Source organism: Ambystoma mexicanum, chromosome 5q (assembly GCF_040938575.1).
Source record: "Ambystoma mexicanum isolate Mex_15411 chromosome 5q, UKY_AmexF1_1, whole genome shotgun sequence".
Taxonomy (NCBI): Eukaryota; Metazoa; Chordata; class Amphibia; order Caudata; family Ambystomatidae; genus Ambystoma; species Ambystoma mexicanum.
The window spans coordinates 69005952-69021115 of NC_090933.1; the positions used below are offsets into that span (position 1 = coordinate 69005952).

At 44.6% G+C, this 15164-nt stretch overlaps 1 protein-coding gene across 2 annotated transcripts in view; it reads right to left on the reverse strand.

The window, feature by feature from the left end:
- The window catches only part of LOC138497215 (uncharacterized), a 1137079-nt gene that overhangs the window by 549629 nt on the left and 572286 nt on the right, over nucleotides 1–15164 (reverse strand). For both annotated transcript variants that reach the window (XM_069620541.1, XM_069620540.1), the window contains exon 6: nucleotides 11551–11690. In XM_069620541.1, the coding sequence (XP_069476642.1) occupies nucleotides 11551–11690 (140 nt within the window). The remainder of the gene's footprint in view (nucleotides 1–11550; nucleotides 11691–15164) is intronic.

A 15164-nucleotide genomic window follows, 5' to 3' on the forward strand; every position in this document is an offset into this window, starting at 1 on the left:
GCTTGACCCTGGCAAAGGCTGTTAAGGCCTACTTGCCTGTCCTTTAATGCTGAAGAAATGTGGTTTTCCAACTCACTTTACATTGTTAAAGGTCATTTTAATTCCCCTTCATATTTTTACAAGAGGGATTGTGAGTTTTAGTCTCATTAGAAATAGGAGGTTATCCCTCTCTTTCATTTGGGCCTTTCCTCACTAAATCAGTTAGAGATCCAGTATGCCTCCCTTGTCTTCAGCATTTTAACAGGGTCACCCCGTCTGCGAGACAGTCAGTTTCTCGATGATTGTCCACTGTAGTTCATTGACATTGTGACCCTGATGTGCGAAATATTCAGTGATTCTGCTGGTGGCTGTTATGTCCTGATGCGCAAACGATGTTCTGATAACCTGATCCGAGATTTTCCTGCAAGTCTGTCCAATGTAAATTTTGTTGCATTGGCATGTCCGTGTCTATATGTCATAGCTCAAGTTACAATTGGAGTAAAACCTAAGTGCCCACTGTTACATTCAAGGTATTGTCTTGTTGGGTGTCCTGACCCACGTTTAAGCTATCATGCTACAACATTTGGTGCTGTGGGCTTAGAAAATTCAAGATGGCGGAAAACCCACATGTGCGCCGAAATCCAGGAAAGCTGCGCAGTTTGTGCGCACACCAAAATGGTTGCCTCACTTGCCACCCACCAGTGCGAGAATGATAGGCCAGGTTGCCATGAGGGAAATGGGTTGCCAAAGGAAAAACAGTAGCACCGGTTAGCTTCAAAGCGCTTTAAAACCACCCTGTGTTTCTCTGAAGGCAGGCTCAAAATGCCTATTTTCAAACATTGCAACATGTGCAAAATATTCACTGGACACCAGCAGACATTTGGTAGAATGGAGTGTTGTGTGCCTACAAAATCTGGGAAATGAAGAGCCCAAAACAATGCTTATTACAAAACTGCTATGGAGTCAGCAGTTTAAGTTGCACTGGATTTAAAGACACTAAAATCGAAAATGTTTAGATTAAATGAGTGACCTATGTTTGGTGTCACATGCCTTTGTAACTGTTGAAATGTCATAGTTTTGCACTTAGAATCAGCATTCTAGCTGCATGTGTAAAATTGCAAGTTAATTTAAAAAGCAACAAAAAAACATGACAGTTAGCTGAAAGTCTGGCTTAAGGAACTTGATTTTGCTTGACAGCTACCCCCATCAGGAGTGAAACTTGAGTCACAACTGTGTTCCCAGGCCTATCTGCCTTTTGCTGGCCACACTAAGGATATACCATCTCTCTGATAATTGAATTAAGGGGAGCCCCCTACAGAATACAGGAGCTCTGAACAATGTAACCCCCTTCACCCAGGCAGATGGTTTATGGCAGGAGTCGTAAATGGTCGTAAAAAGTGGCTTCCTCCTGAAGGAAAGGGGAGGAGCACTGCCTGTGAGAGCAAGCTGGCTTGGCAGAACTGGAAAAACCAGAAATTCAACCTTGTGCTGAGGGTAAACCACACCCCTTTGGAGCCAGAACATAACTTTAAAAAGATGGATCATTCATAGAGCGGACATGTGAAAATTTTATAAATGATACCATAATTCTTGTGATTTTTCTGCTCACGTTTTAAGACATGGTAGGACCCGGTGGTATGTTCAGGGGGGTGTTAGCGGAAAAGTGGATATTACTCTAAATGTGTGCATGTTAAAAATCCGAAACTTCATCAGTTAATGTCCCTACTCCCTGCGCACATGTATGTAAAGTGGGGTCAATGTCAGAAATGGCAAAATCAGTTAAAAAGTGAAATATGTGCCATTTCTGAATGCAAGCTCCTAGAAACAGCAGATTTGGGACAGAGTATACCTCATGTGATATGTGACATGGGTATGTAATTTCAAACAACTGTGTAACTGTGAAATATGTGTTTTGATCATATATAGATTTGGGTGCCCAGATGACAGGGGAGTTTTTTCAAGAGATCATAAATGGCTGACATCACTCTGACACAACTTAGCTCCCCCAATCAGGGGAGAAATGAAAGCTGGACCAATGACAAGTGAGAGGGGCAGGTTTAGTTATGACCAACACACACACCCACTTGCAGAACATATAAATGGACTACTGAAACTTAGGTAGAGGCCTTCATTTCCATCTGCAGCTGGAAGCTCTGCCGGAAAAATCCATACTTACCTCCATCAACCTTCAAAGAGCCAACACTTAGACTCCAAGATAAACAGAGACTTCAAATCCCTCAATCTCCAGAATCCAGAAGCAGTGCTGTACCCAGAGAGAGAGAGCAGAGCTGACCCCGATCACTGTGAAGTGCAGAGTCCAGTCCAAAACCTGACCAGATCCGTGACGAGGCCCATTTAATTCAAGAATATAGTGTGAGTACCTAGCAAAACTGTGCAGAACCAATCTCTTAGTTAAAATAATATAATTCAATCTATTTTAATCTAAGTAGAACTGCCTCCTAGCTGTCACCTGTCATTTGCAAAGCTGTCACTTGTCATTTTCTAGTTGCAAGCTGCACTTGTCATTTTGAGCTTTTCAAATTTCAAATCTGAAAAACGACCTTTATTTAATCGCTCATATCTCCGCGACCGTTCGTCGTAGAGACTTGCAGTAACTTTCATCTGGAAGCTGAGATCCTAGGCTTTCTTAGGACCCCAAAACGATAGTGATAGTCCTTGTAGTTCCTCTGTAATAGCGCTCGGCGCATTCGCGAATTTTACCGCGATTTGCAAATTTCTTCACGTGTAAAAATCAGCTGCTGCTTGCCTTCCATTTGCCAGAAAATCGTTTGCCTCATAAAAACTATCCCTGAATCATTGCAAGAGTGAGCCTGAGCTAATATTAACTAGATATCACTCACCCTGAACCTCTGAAAGGGAATTAAAAGCATTTCCAGCATATTTCTCATCCATTGCTAGCACATATAAAAGTATTTGGGCCTGTGTTTTCAAAACTCCTATCTGTTTTCTTTAAGCGTGCTTGGGGGGGATTGAACTGAATTACATTGATTGCATTTCTGAGAACTGTGTGCTTTCCTCCCATTTCCTTGCATCCCATAAAGGGGGGGGGGAGTGAATAGCCAGAGAAAAGTGATTACATTGTTTGGTTGAAATCATATTGAGTATTTTCTGTACTGCATTCATTGAATAGTGCATCCACCTGAGCTTACATAAAGCATTCTTTACCCCTTCTTCTTTTGTTCCTATTTACCAGTGTGCTATCTTATCCATTTCATGTCAACTCATTAGTGATTATAAAGAAGTTTGCTAGTGCCAGATTCTCCGTTGTTAATCTTTATCATATCAGATTAAGTGTGATATTCAATTATTAATTTATTATAAAGTGTGATATATATATCTATATTGTTTAAAGTCTCAAATAAACCTTTTAACTTGCAAAACAGAACTACTTCTTGGCTCAGTGGGGTCAGGGGGATTCCAACAGAGGGGTGTTATATAGGGGTAGTCATCCAGAACGCATGAACTGGACATAAAGATATATCAATAAGGGTTTTCATTCAGTATTATAGACTAGGCGTTGACTTAGCTGTAGTGTTGAATTGAATCCTCTTACAGTCTGGCTTCAGTCGAATCACACAAAGCACAATTTCCACATGGGTAATGGCCCCATATTTTCAGTAAGCCCAACATCTCTGGTAGCGATATATCTCGGGGTTCACTGTACGTTTTCATTAGTTTCTGTCTAAGGTTACTCCCGTGTTTGAACGCAAACCGCACACTCTTATTCTCAATGCTGTCTTTGAAAATAGACCACTTCTTTTTTTACTACTTGTTACAGTGAGTTTCTTTGAGCACAAAAGGTAGTAACACAGGTAATCATGTTAGTCTGTTACTCCTGCATCCCCAGTGAGGAGCCTACAATGTTGAGAGCTAGTTGCTCTCTTCTGAGCATTGCTGTCCATTTTTTGGGGGTAATCATTTCTAGGTAATTTCTCTTGGAGTTTTATCAGTCTCCATTTTTGCAATCAGTTATGTCGGTACAGTTCCGTTGGTGCCTAAGAAACTGGTAAAACGGTAAAGACTGTTTTAGGTTAACAGGATGGAAACTGTCCCAATGTAGGAGAGTATTTCTATCCATCTCTTTTGTGTATGTCTTAAGTTTAAGACAATTACTGTCATTTCATAAGGTGAGGTCGAGGAACGAGATACTAGTATTGTCACATAATTTTGAGAAGCAAATGTGTGGTGTACACGTATTCAGACAATTCACAAATAATTTTAGTTGTCTTTAATCCTTCCCATATCATGATCACGTCGCCTATATATCTCTTGCACAATAGGATCTTGGACTTGTGCTGGTTACAGATATTATTGACAAAACTGTGTTGAAATGAATCAATTAAGAGATTCGCTATGCATGGGGCAAACGGGGACCCTTTACTTGGAGATACAAGCCATTCTTAAAAATGAAGACATTTTTCGTTAGGGCTATCTCAGCGAGTCCCATGAGGAATTCAGTAGGGGTCCTCACTGGTTCCTCCCTTTGATCGAGTACATGTTCTATGATAGTGAGGGCTTCTCCTTGTGGGATGTTCGTATTTAGACTTTCAACATCTAAGGTCACCAGAAGTTGTGTCATGGGGTTCAAAGGCATATTTTCGAGTACTTGAATGATGTGGGTCCTGCCCTTTATGTATGTTGGGATAATAGGCACAATTGTTTTTAGGAAGAAATCAACACAGTTAAAAAGTGGTTAAAAAAATGGAGCCTATGCCTGAAACAATCGGCCTGCCAGGTGGATTGGTCATGTCTTTGTGTATTTTAGGGAGGACGTAATTGGCAGGAGTCTTCCTGCATAAGATATTCAGTTTCTTTCTCTGTAATCCAATCCTCATCTCTTGCTTTTGTGACAAGTGATGCGATAATGTCTTGCAATTCCCTTGTGGGGTCTGACTGGAGAGTGCTACAGAATATAGTATCTCTGGCCTGTCTCAAGACTTCTTTTTCATATTTGTTGATGTCCATGACAACCATCCCTCCACCCTTTGTCCATTGGTTTTATAATGATGGTATGGGCTTGTCTAAGGGTAGAAATGGTCGTTCTCTCCTCCTTTGAGATGTTGCTGTTTGTGCATATCCTACGTTTTTCTGTTCTTTCTCTCTCCCCAAATGTGATTCTCGAAAAGTCAGTATCTCTGGTGACATTCTGTTGGCAGGAGGATCGAATGAAGAAGGTGGTCTGAAGGCTGTGTTTATATCTTCTTCAACAAAATCATGGTTCCTCAAGTAATGCTCTAGTTTGACCTTTCTAAGAAATTTGGAAACTTCAAACCTCATCTGGGCAAAATCCTCATCGGTCTTGTACACCGGTACATATGAAATACCTTTGCTAAAAGGAGGTTTTCTTCATGGATCGCTAACTCTCAAGGATAAGTAAATACAATTTTTAACTCTACCATGTTAGGTCCTCTTGTCTGTTCCCTCCCCATCTGGTTCGCATCAGTGCTGGGGGAAAGGACTGATAACACCTTCTTCTGCCTCTCCTGCATCCACAGGACCAAGAAAAATCTCAGTGTTGGGCCCGTTATCTGACTTGGTTATAAATAGCCCCATTCTAGCCTAACACAACTTAGACCTGCTTTTTGCCAGCCAACATTTCCACCCTCCCTTTCCGCTCACCCATCTACCCACTCCCTTTTGGGCTGCCCCTTCCCATACTGTCCCTACCTGCCTATTTCTTTTACCCTCCATCATTCCCCTTGAGTTTGATCCAATCCTCCTTGTACTCACTCCTCTGCCTCCTTCTCTCACAGCTGTAAGGAAGGCATGGCATCCAAGCAAGACAGACACAAGTCATCACAGTTCAAGGGTGTTTATTAAACTGTAAAATGAGTGAGATAAATCTAAGATGTGAGCAAGCTACAACCATCAAATAATAATAATACAGTCCTAGTAGAGTCTAGTGAAACAAAAAGAGCCTACACTAAAAAAAAAAAACTATTGCCAATCCTTACCGCTATGCTACAAAATAGTGTGGAATAATGTTCACAAGAAAAGGAAGAAGTGTTCACAAGAAAAGAATGAAGTGTACACAAAATGATAAGTCAGGATGTTATGGACGGGGTCTCCCTTCCCCCATGTTTTTTAGCATCGGACAAGGCAGGAGTCTTTAGCACAGCACACTGCTGGGCTTCTCTAGCACAAGCTTACAGACCCTTTTTCTCTGTACCAGGGCCTTCTGCGCCCATGTCTCTTCACATGCAAAGTCTCTTGCCTCAGAGGGCCTGATATGCCAAAAAACAACAAAAGAAAAGTTTCTTCTGCTGCTAATCTTCACATTGGGTGATTACCCTTCACCCTTGGATCCCCCTCAGCCTGGATCCGATCCTTCTCAGTCGTCAGCCTCCCTCCGTCGGGCTCAGACCAACCATTCACTGTGGACATCCCTCAGTCGGGTTCATAATTGTAAAATTTAGTTCATTTAGCTTCTTCACAATGTGGGATTCACATTGCTTAGTTTTTCTCTTGATATCCCTCAGTCGGGTTCACGATCGCCTTTCAATCACAATCTCTTTATTTGTAATATTCAGAAGTCGCACTGTCTTTTTGGACAACCACCTAGTTTTAGTGAAGTCCCCTCAGAGCTTCCAAAGCACTTGCCAATTTTAAATCGAGACTTCTGAAGGGTGATCACGTCTCGCTGGGCCACTCTGTTAGCCTATGGCAAGCATGGGCTTCACAAAATCACAATTCGCACAGCGTTCCCTTCAGCTGAGTGCCAACGCATGTTTCACAATTCCCTCAGTCGGGTTCCCAATTTCACAATCGTCAAAACTTCTGCAACGTGTTAAGGACTTCGATTGTACAAGGGGTTTGGCTTGACCCTTGTATGACCACCTTGACACCTCATGCCAGCCTTCCCTATGGCCTCTTGTTACTTGTAGTTTCAATACTTTTGTAATTCCACATTCTCTTTGTTCAGGAAAGAAGTACCAGCTAGTGACCTCCCTGTGAGCGCCCACTCCATCTAAGGTACCAAGTTAGTTTACAAAAAGACCTCTGTTTATTAATCTTCTCAATGTTTGCCACAGCAACCTGGAGCCTAACACAGTTTGGTCCACTATCATGTTCTTCTGACTCACCGTCTTTGCTGAACTCGTTGGTGTTTCTTTTGCCGCTGGAGTCAAAGGAGGTACCACAATGCCAACCACGTATCCCTGCCCTGGTTATCAGTGCGGGAGAGTTCCATGTAAAGCTGACATCCGTCACACCATTCGCCAGCTGTGATTACCGGTCTTACGTTTCCTTAGTTGGAGGCTTTGCGGGTCTGGGTTGAAAAGGGCAACTCCCTCGTTGACGTCCTTTCAGGTTTTGCTGCCTTTTATCCTCCGTTTGAACTACCGTCCTGGAATAACTGCTTCCTTGTGCATTTGGCCTTGTTCAGAGTGTGCTGTCAGGTTCTGCCATTTATCCCTATGGGGAAGGGAGAGGGCAGCCAGGTGTGTGTGTAGTTCTCAGCAATTGTCTGACTCTGCTTGACCCTTGCGTTGGGACTACCTGACGGGCTTTCATAGGGAATTATAGCCCTCGTATTCCCACAGGGTTTCTTTCTACCTCCTATTTCATCAACCCTCGTCCTGGGGGGGGGGGTTGGTAAACTCGGAAGGACGAGAATTGTAGAGGTTGTGATAAGCATGGGAAAAATCAGTAAAATAATAGTTTGAAGGTCTGTCAAGGCAATGACCGGGATTACTGTTGTGAAGTGAATAGGGGGGGTTGTGGGAACTGTGGTGTTTTGTCAAAGTAGATTTGGAGTTCGGGAAATAATCAGAGGGACCGGGAGTACTCAGTTAGGCAACAGAAAAATTGTGATTCTGGGGGATGTAGTTTTCCACTGCAACAGGGATTGGGGTCCTAATAGGTTCACCAGATGCAGGGGGGTTGTTGGATTCTGGTAAGGGAGATTCATTGGGTGAAAGGAGGTTGATTTGGAACAGCCTATAAAAGCCTCAGGGACTTTGTCCTTCTCGTCCTCTTCCCCGATGTAATACAGCGTCTCACCTGGGGCATTACCCCAAGCAGATACCTGAGCTCCCCTACCCAGGTGATCCTCCCTCGCTCATCCACCTCTCAGGGTTGGCATCTGAGATTGTCAGCCCTTCCCTGGCAAACTGAGTAAGAGATTCTCGGGGTCTAATCGGGAGAACGCCCTTAAGTTTCTCACACAGTCTTCAGTTTAATTTCTATTTAACATTTCCGCCACTGCTTCAACCTCCTACCCTGCAGCACCTGCTCAAATACAACCCAATGCTCCAGTTCTCCCAGGATCTCAAACCTCATCTGTCTGCCTTGCCTATTTCACAACACCTGCTCCTCTTGACCACTGCCTATCACTCTTTCAAATGGCCTCTCTACTGCACAATCCCTCTGCAACAAGTCTTCGTACATAACTGAACACTTTTACTCTCATCACCCTCAACTTTTACTTATTGCTATCAAGGAAATCTGGCTATCACTTCATGACACTGCTACACTAGCGCTTCTCCACACTGATGCTGCCATGTTCTCTTACTCTTCCGACCTTTTGGGAAGGGCAGTGGGGTGTGTTATCCTCATACTCCACCCTGCATTTCCAGTTTAATAAACACCCTCGAACTGTGATCACTTGTGTCTGTCTTTACTCTTGCCACCAAGAGTTCCTTACAATATGTACCTGCAGAAAGTTTGTTCTTTTAGAAGACCCAATCGCCTTTTCACAAACTGCAAATGTCATAAATTGGCAATGATAGGTCTCAACAGAAAGTGACTTCTGTTTGATGCTTGCTGAAGGCTGTTCCACTCAGTGCCCATACCCTGAGCGATTAGCTAAGGAATAGCATGTGGGTTCAGCTGAAAATGATTGAAGCAAGATCTTTGTACTTTGTGTCATGGTTACAGTTGTGGTTGCTGCTGTAAGTTAAGGCTCTGCCGGTTGTAGTTTATCCCCCAAGCGTTATGCAGTTTGTTCCCTTGCTGCCTGAGAAGGCTGGCTGGAGCCTGGGTCGATTTTGGACTGACAATGTGGGGCTCTGGAAACACTGGCAATCTATGTAAGGTGTGCCACACCTCCAGTAAGATAGTGGGCCTCATTGTAAGTTTGCAGGTACAGAATTAAAGTGCCGGTAATAACGTTTACTGGCACTTTTCCGGACTGGAAAACTACAGGATTGACGGAGGGGTGCCCGATTTACCTCCAGCTAAAAGCTGGTCACCGGCAAAAAACAGCCGGTATGACCTGCACTGGTACCGGTGCCGGTAATACAGGCATTCCCCCTATGGACTCCATGGAACAGGGAATTACTTAAAGTTGCCAGCACCTGTAATCTGCGGTAATACCGTTAGATCAGGCGCCAACTGCCAGGATACAAGAAAACATACCATGAGGTCCATTGTGTGAAGAAGCTGGGCTTTTCCTTCTTGCCTTGCCTGTTGTTTCTCCCCCTCTAGCGTTTACCTGGGGTGGTGCTCCTCGCCCTCCTCAGAGGTCTTTGATTGAAACTACTTTGTATTTGACTTACATGGCAGAAGTGACTGTAGGTAGTTGCTCAAGCAATAATTTTGACAAAGGCACAAGTGAAAGAGCAAACTGTCCACAAAAACGAATAGCCGTACATTCTCAAGATGAATGGGGAGCATCGGGGACGAGCTACATTTAAAACCAAAAACTCAAACCCATCCCTACACGGTTGAGCTGGATCTCCCCTGGGCAAATGCTTTGAACTTGACATCTAAACAATGCCTACCTCTGGGCTCTGATCATTAAAGTTATTAAAAATCTGTGCGGCCAAAAATGTAGAGATGGGGACGCAGGGGTGCACTGTGGAGATTAATAAGGAGAAAGACAACACTAGCTCAACAAGTTAATCTTAAGGTTGCATTATTCAGAGGTTTCTATGGTCTGCTTCATAGGCCCAGTTGAAATATTTCTTAGAAGGCCTACTTTGTTGATATTTACTCTCAGCAGCTTGGTTTTAAAGAAATAGCCACCATGCGTGTGGTGGGTAAAGAAGCAGGAGAAGATTATGCCACTGTGAAAATGGTTGGTAGCAATGGTGTGTCTTATAAAAAGGGCAATAAATTCAACTCTTATGGCTCTGCAACTTGTCATTACAAAGCATCGTCCTAACACAACTAGAGCACTTACAGAAGAAGAAGCACCTACAAAGGACTAGAAACAGTGCCTTCACTTAATTTAGAGCCTCCTCCACTTGATATGGCTATGTGTCTAGCATTCAGGCAGTATGTTGCTGAGTAGCTTGGATCCGGAAGAGATGTATTGCACCTTCTGCCGTACTTTCTTTCCTTTTGGATTCAATATCAAGGGCTGATGATGAGGTAGTAGGAATCAGAATACAGTTCATCCAATAGCATTCCCAAATGCAGGGGTCGGGTGCTCAGAACATTCTGGATAGTTTACAGCCTTAATAATGGCTCCCTTTACTCTTTAGCATAGATTTGGCACACTGCAAGACAACACCCAAGTGGCTGAAGAAAATGGGTGCCTTCTTCAATTGTCAGCTGAGCAACTAGTAAGATGATCAGGGCAGAATCCCCTCTGCGACATAGATCATGGTGCCTGGGTTGGTGCTCCGAGTCAGAAAGATACTGGGCCAGGGGAATGGGGAGTGATGCTAATCTTTTAGAGATACTGGGGTCAATGCAAAGATTCATATAGCTTCACCAACAAGATACAGAAGCCCGGCTGAATGACTTGCAGAATATTTCAGTGGTGCAATGGTGGAAAAATTATCTTGGAGCATCAAAATGAAACGTCACTTTCTAACCGAATAAGAAGACCTGGGTCTGCTAAGTCACTGCGGGAGCAAGTAAGGATTGCATGTTGCATATATAGAAACAAAATCTTGGCATAGAAATATTGAAATATTTAGGGTCCCAGTGAATTTTGAGGGTTTAGCCTCTGATTTGAGCATCTGTCAAAAAGCTATTTAAGGAATCCCTAGCACAAATTGACTTTAGGGGTCAATATTTTTAAAGATGTCCAGTGAGCGCATAGGATCTCAGAATAAACTTTCCCAGTAAAGAAAAGCTGAGGTTGGGTAAAATTGAGCAAGATTTTATAGCATTGAAATTGTACCTATGGCAGCATCAAAACATCACAGTCGTCAATGTAAAATAAATAAGTCCTTATTTGTAAAAACCCACAATGGCTATTTTAAATGCCTATTTTTCTAATTTAGTTTCAGTCCTCATACATCAATACCTAGGAAGTTGAAATGCATGTTCTTGTAAATTTGATTTTAGATAAGCATGCCAGGCTGTCAATGTTAAAACTGCTATTGCAGCAAAGGGACAGCTTGGAAATTGAACAATAATGGCACATTCGTTTTTAGTTTGGTACAGTGCCCATTTTAGAAATGCTGATAGTTTTCTGTTCAAAGGGTGCGAGTCCTTTTGTAACAAGAACTGACAAGGCCAATAAGTCTAGATGATTCTTTGTCCGACATAGGGTAAAATGGGAATTACAGAATGAATCTTAGCCACTTCATATGTAAAGCAACAGCTATTGGCTAATTACTGGGGGCCATAAATGTACGTTATCCATACATTTACCTTGGCAGATGACTCCGGCTCTTTCTTCCGTCCCACAATGTCCACTATGCTTAAGATTGCAGTTTTCCAGAGTGGCCTCCTCTCCGCTGCACTTCACATAAGAGACTGAAACTCGTTCACTGCTTTTCAGAGATATTCGCCTTATAAAGAGTACACAGCACATATTAATTACAGCGTGGCGAGTTCTGACAAAGGTGCAGACAGGTCAGCATCCAATTTATCGTTTCATTTCTGTTTGTTTAAATTGAGCAAACATAACACTTAAACCAAAGATTCAGATAAAATGAAATTGGCTAACAGAAAACGCATTGTCAAAGTAAATAGATATGGCTTTGCGAAAGTGTACCTGTGTATTTTCGGGAGGACGAAAAAGGGGGGAAGATAGCAGTCCTGGAGGAGGGAGTACGGTATGTGCAAGGAGATGCAGAGGGAGGAACCACGTGGAAAAAACACAAAGGTGTCGGAAATGCTGCGACTCTGACTGGGTCACTATTTATGGGGCTGCCACTCTGACTGGGTCACTATTTATGGGGCTGCCAATTAACTATTTAATACCCCAGCGCTTCCAAAGAGCTCCATGTGTTGGAAGAGTGTTACTAATGTGGGATGGAAGATGCAAAGCTGGGGAGGAAGGAGCACACAAGGGGAGGAACGAGCATATTATTTGAAGAGGTGCACTAGTAAAAAATGGCAATGGGGAGGAAAAGAGCATCAGTGACCAAAAGGAGTAATGGGTTAGGGCGGGTCGCAGGCTTGTGCCAGTGACCTCAGTAAGGCGACAACCACACTAGAAGATGGGTGAATAAGACTTGCGACTGTGCCTAGGAGGAGTCACATTTTATTGTTCCTGTGACGTAGGTAGTCAGCTGACAGCGATGACGTCCTACGTCACAACATCTCATCCAACCATTATAAACAAAATAACAAACTTCACGAACAGTTAAAACACATGCGCGTTCGCTCATTTCACATTACTACAGCACATATTCCAGAGCCTCACTGGGGGTCCCCGCTCTGTTCTCTTCTGGTAGCGGGACGCCTGGTCACCTGGTTATATCGCATGACCACGATCATTGTCCTCCTAGGGCCAGTCGTACTCATCCAGATGTTTCTCAGGGTAACCTCCCAGCTCCGGAGTGTTGCTGACTTCTCTTCCTTGCTCCTTTTCAGGTGTTCCTTGAAGGCACCTGAACCAGCTAGAGTTCCAGGTAAGGGACTCCCGACCTCTCACAGCCGTGATCATGGATATCTGCTTGCCGGTAAACGTCTACAGAACTGTGTCATGAGGCAGACAGTGTTTGTGTGTTGGATGCTTTGTACACAGCAGCACCAGGTCTCCTACCTCCATGGGGTGTTCCCTGGAGCCGTCGACGGGTTGTCTCATCTATGTTGTTGGCTCGCTCTCATGCTTGCCTCGTCCTCCCAAGGTCTGGAATGACCATACTCCTCGATTTATGCTCGGGATAGATGGACCTCACCTTGCGCCCCACGAGTGCCTCTGCTGGTTTGACACCCATCTTGGTGTGGGGCGTCATGCCGTAAGCCAAGAGGAACGATGTGAGCGCTTGTTCTAGTTGCTGCTCTTTGTCCACCGCAATGCAGAATACCTTGTTCAGCATTCTCAAACTGATCCACGTCCTCGTTTGCCAGCGGCCAGCAGGGCCTGATGTGCTCATGCTATATGCCATGAACTGTAGCAACCGCACAAACTCCTCGCTCTGGAACAGTGAACTGTTAGATCGTACCGACTCTGGGATCCCATGGATGGCAAATAGCTCTTCGAGGATCAGGATGACAACACCTGCTGCCATGGATTCAACAAACTGCACTACCGAGTAGCGTGGAAACTCATCCATGATGACCAAGAAATGCCTTGACTGTAGTATTGTGCCAAGTTCCAGGCTGAGTGCTCGCCATGGTGGTGTAGCTTGATCCAGAGATGCGATGGAGGGTTCCTTGGAAAGCGGTCTGACGGCCTGGCACCACGCGCAACTGACAAGGGCATCATCTACCTTTGCTTCCAATTCTGGAAACCAGACCTTCTATCATTGAGACGTGCCTTTGTTTTACTGGCACCCTGGTGCCCTACATGAGCCAGCCCCAGAACATGTTCCTGTAGCTACAGGGAGATAATCAGCTGGGAGCCGCAAAGGAGTACTCCTTCAAGTCCCACCGACAGTCCGCCTTTCACTTTCCATTTTCCACTGGAGAACGGACTGCGCCTCAGGAGTCCTGTGCTGTGTCACAGATAGAAATGCCTTTCACTGGCCAAACTGCAGTTGAGCAACCAGATCCTGAATGTTTGCTCACTCGAGCTTGGGTGGTGTTGCAGTGTGTCGCTGCCGTGATGTCGACTAGCGACATGGATTTCAGGACCACCACCCCGGTGATCACGGCAATGAACTCCTCAATGTCATCATCCCTCTTAGCGCATGCCTCGTGTTTCACAGGATGCAACAGGTTGTCTATTCCAGCCCCGGACAGCAGCGTGACACCGTATTCTTGCAGCTGCATCAGCCTCCATGCGAGCTGAATTGGTGGGCAAGGCACCAACCGCACCATGATGGGTATCAGCGGATTGTGGTCCATGAAAACCGTCAAGGACTGTCCATATATGTAGATGTGGAAGTGCCTGCAGCCCCATAGTACCACCAGAGCCCCTCTTGATCTGCGAGTAACAGCGTTCTGCGTTTGTCAATGCTTTGCTGGTGCACGCCACTTGAAGCCTGTCCCCTTGGCCATCCACCTGGAGAAGAACTGCCCTTAAACTAACTTGACTGGCATCCACAATGAGCTCTGTGGTGTGGGTTGGGGCAAACTATGCTGTGGACGTGTTAGTGACCAGTGCTGCCTTGGTGGCACGAAATGCATCTTGCTCGACTGGACCAGACTGCCAGTCCTGGTCCTTCTTTGTGAGAACCTGCAGTTGTTCCATTAGTGTGGCCAGGTTGGAGATGAACCGCCCACAGAAGATCACCATCCCCAGAAACATCTGACTTCAAAGGGAGACCCCATGAGGTGTTGCATCCTTGGCGTCTCTTACTTTTCAGTAGTCGTGAGAGGCCTGCGTCGTGGAACACAAAGCCAAACAAATTAAACTTGTGGCTGCATGAAACAGCATTTCCATTTGTTCAGCATCAGGCCGTGTTGGGCGACCCTCTCGAGCACCACTTGGGACGGGACATGTGGTCCTTCTGAGAAAATTAGCACATCATTAGTCACATTATGGGCCTAATTCACAGAAGCGTTTTATAATGGCAAAACCCCACTGGAAAATGCTTTGTGAATAAGAGCCTAAGTATACCAGGGTGCCCTGCCAGTACTCCCTTTGTAGAGTGCTTTAACTTGAGCTGCAGAAGACACGGAAGTTAAGTCGTTTATAACCAAACTGTTCCACATGCAACAAGATGGTCATGATTGGGCGAGAGTCAACATGTAGAGCAACGTTATGGTAGCCAGCCTTGAGGTCAAGTGTCGAGATTACCTTGGCCCCCTGTAGATCGGCCAGAATATTGTCTAGTGTAGGTGCCGCACCCAGTGGATGGCCTTGTTGGGAAGCTTCATGTCCACACAGATACAGACTTCCTCAAGGCATTTGGCTTGTTGGTGTCAGG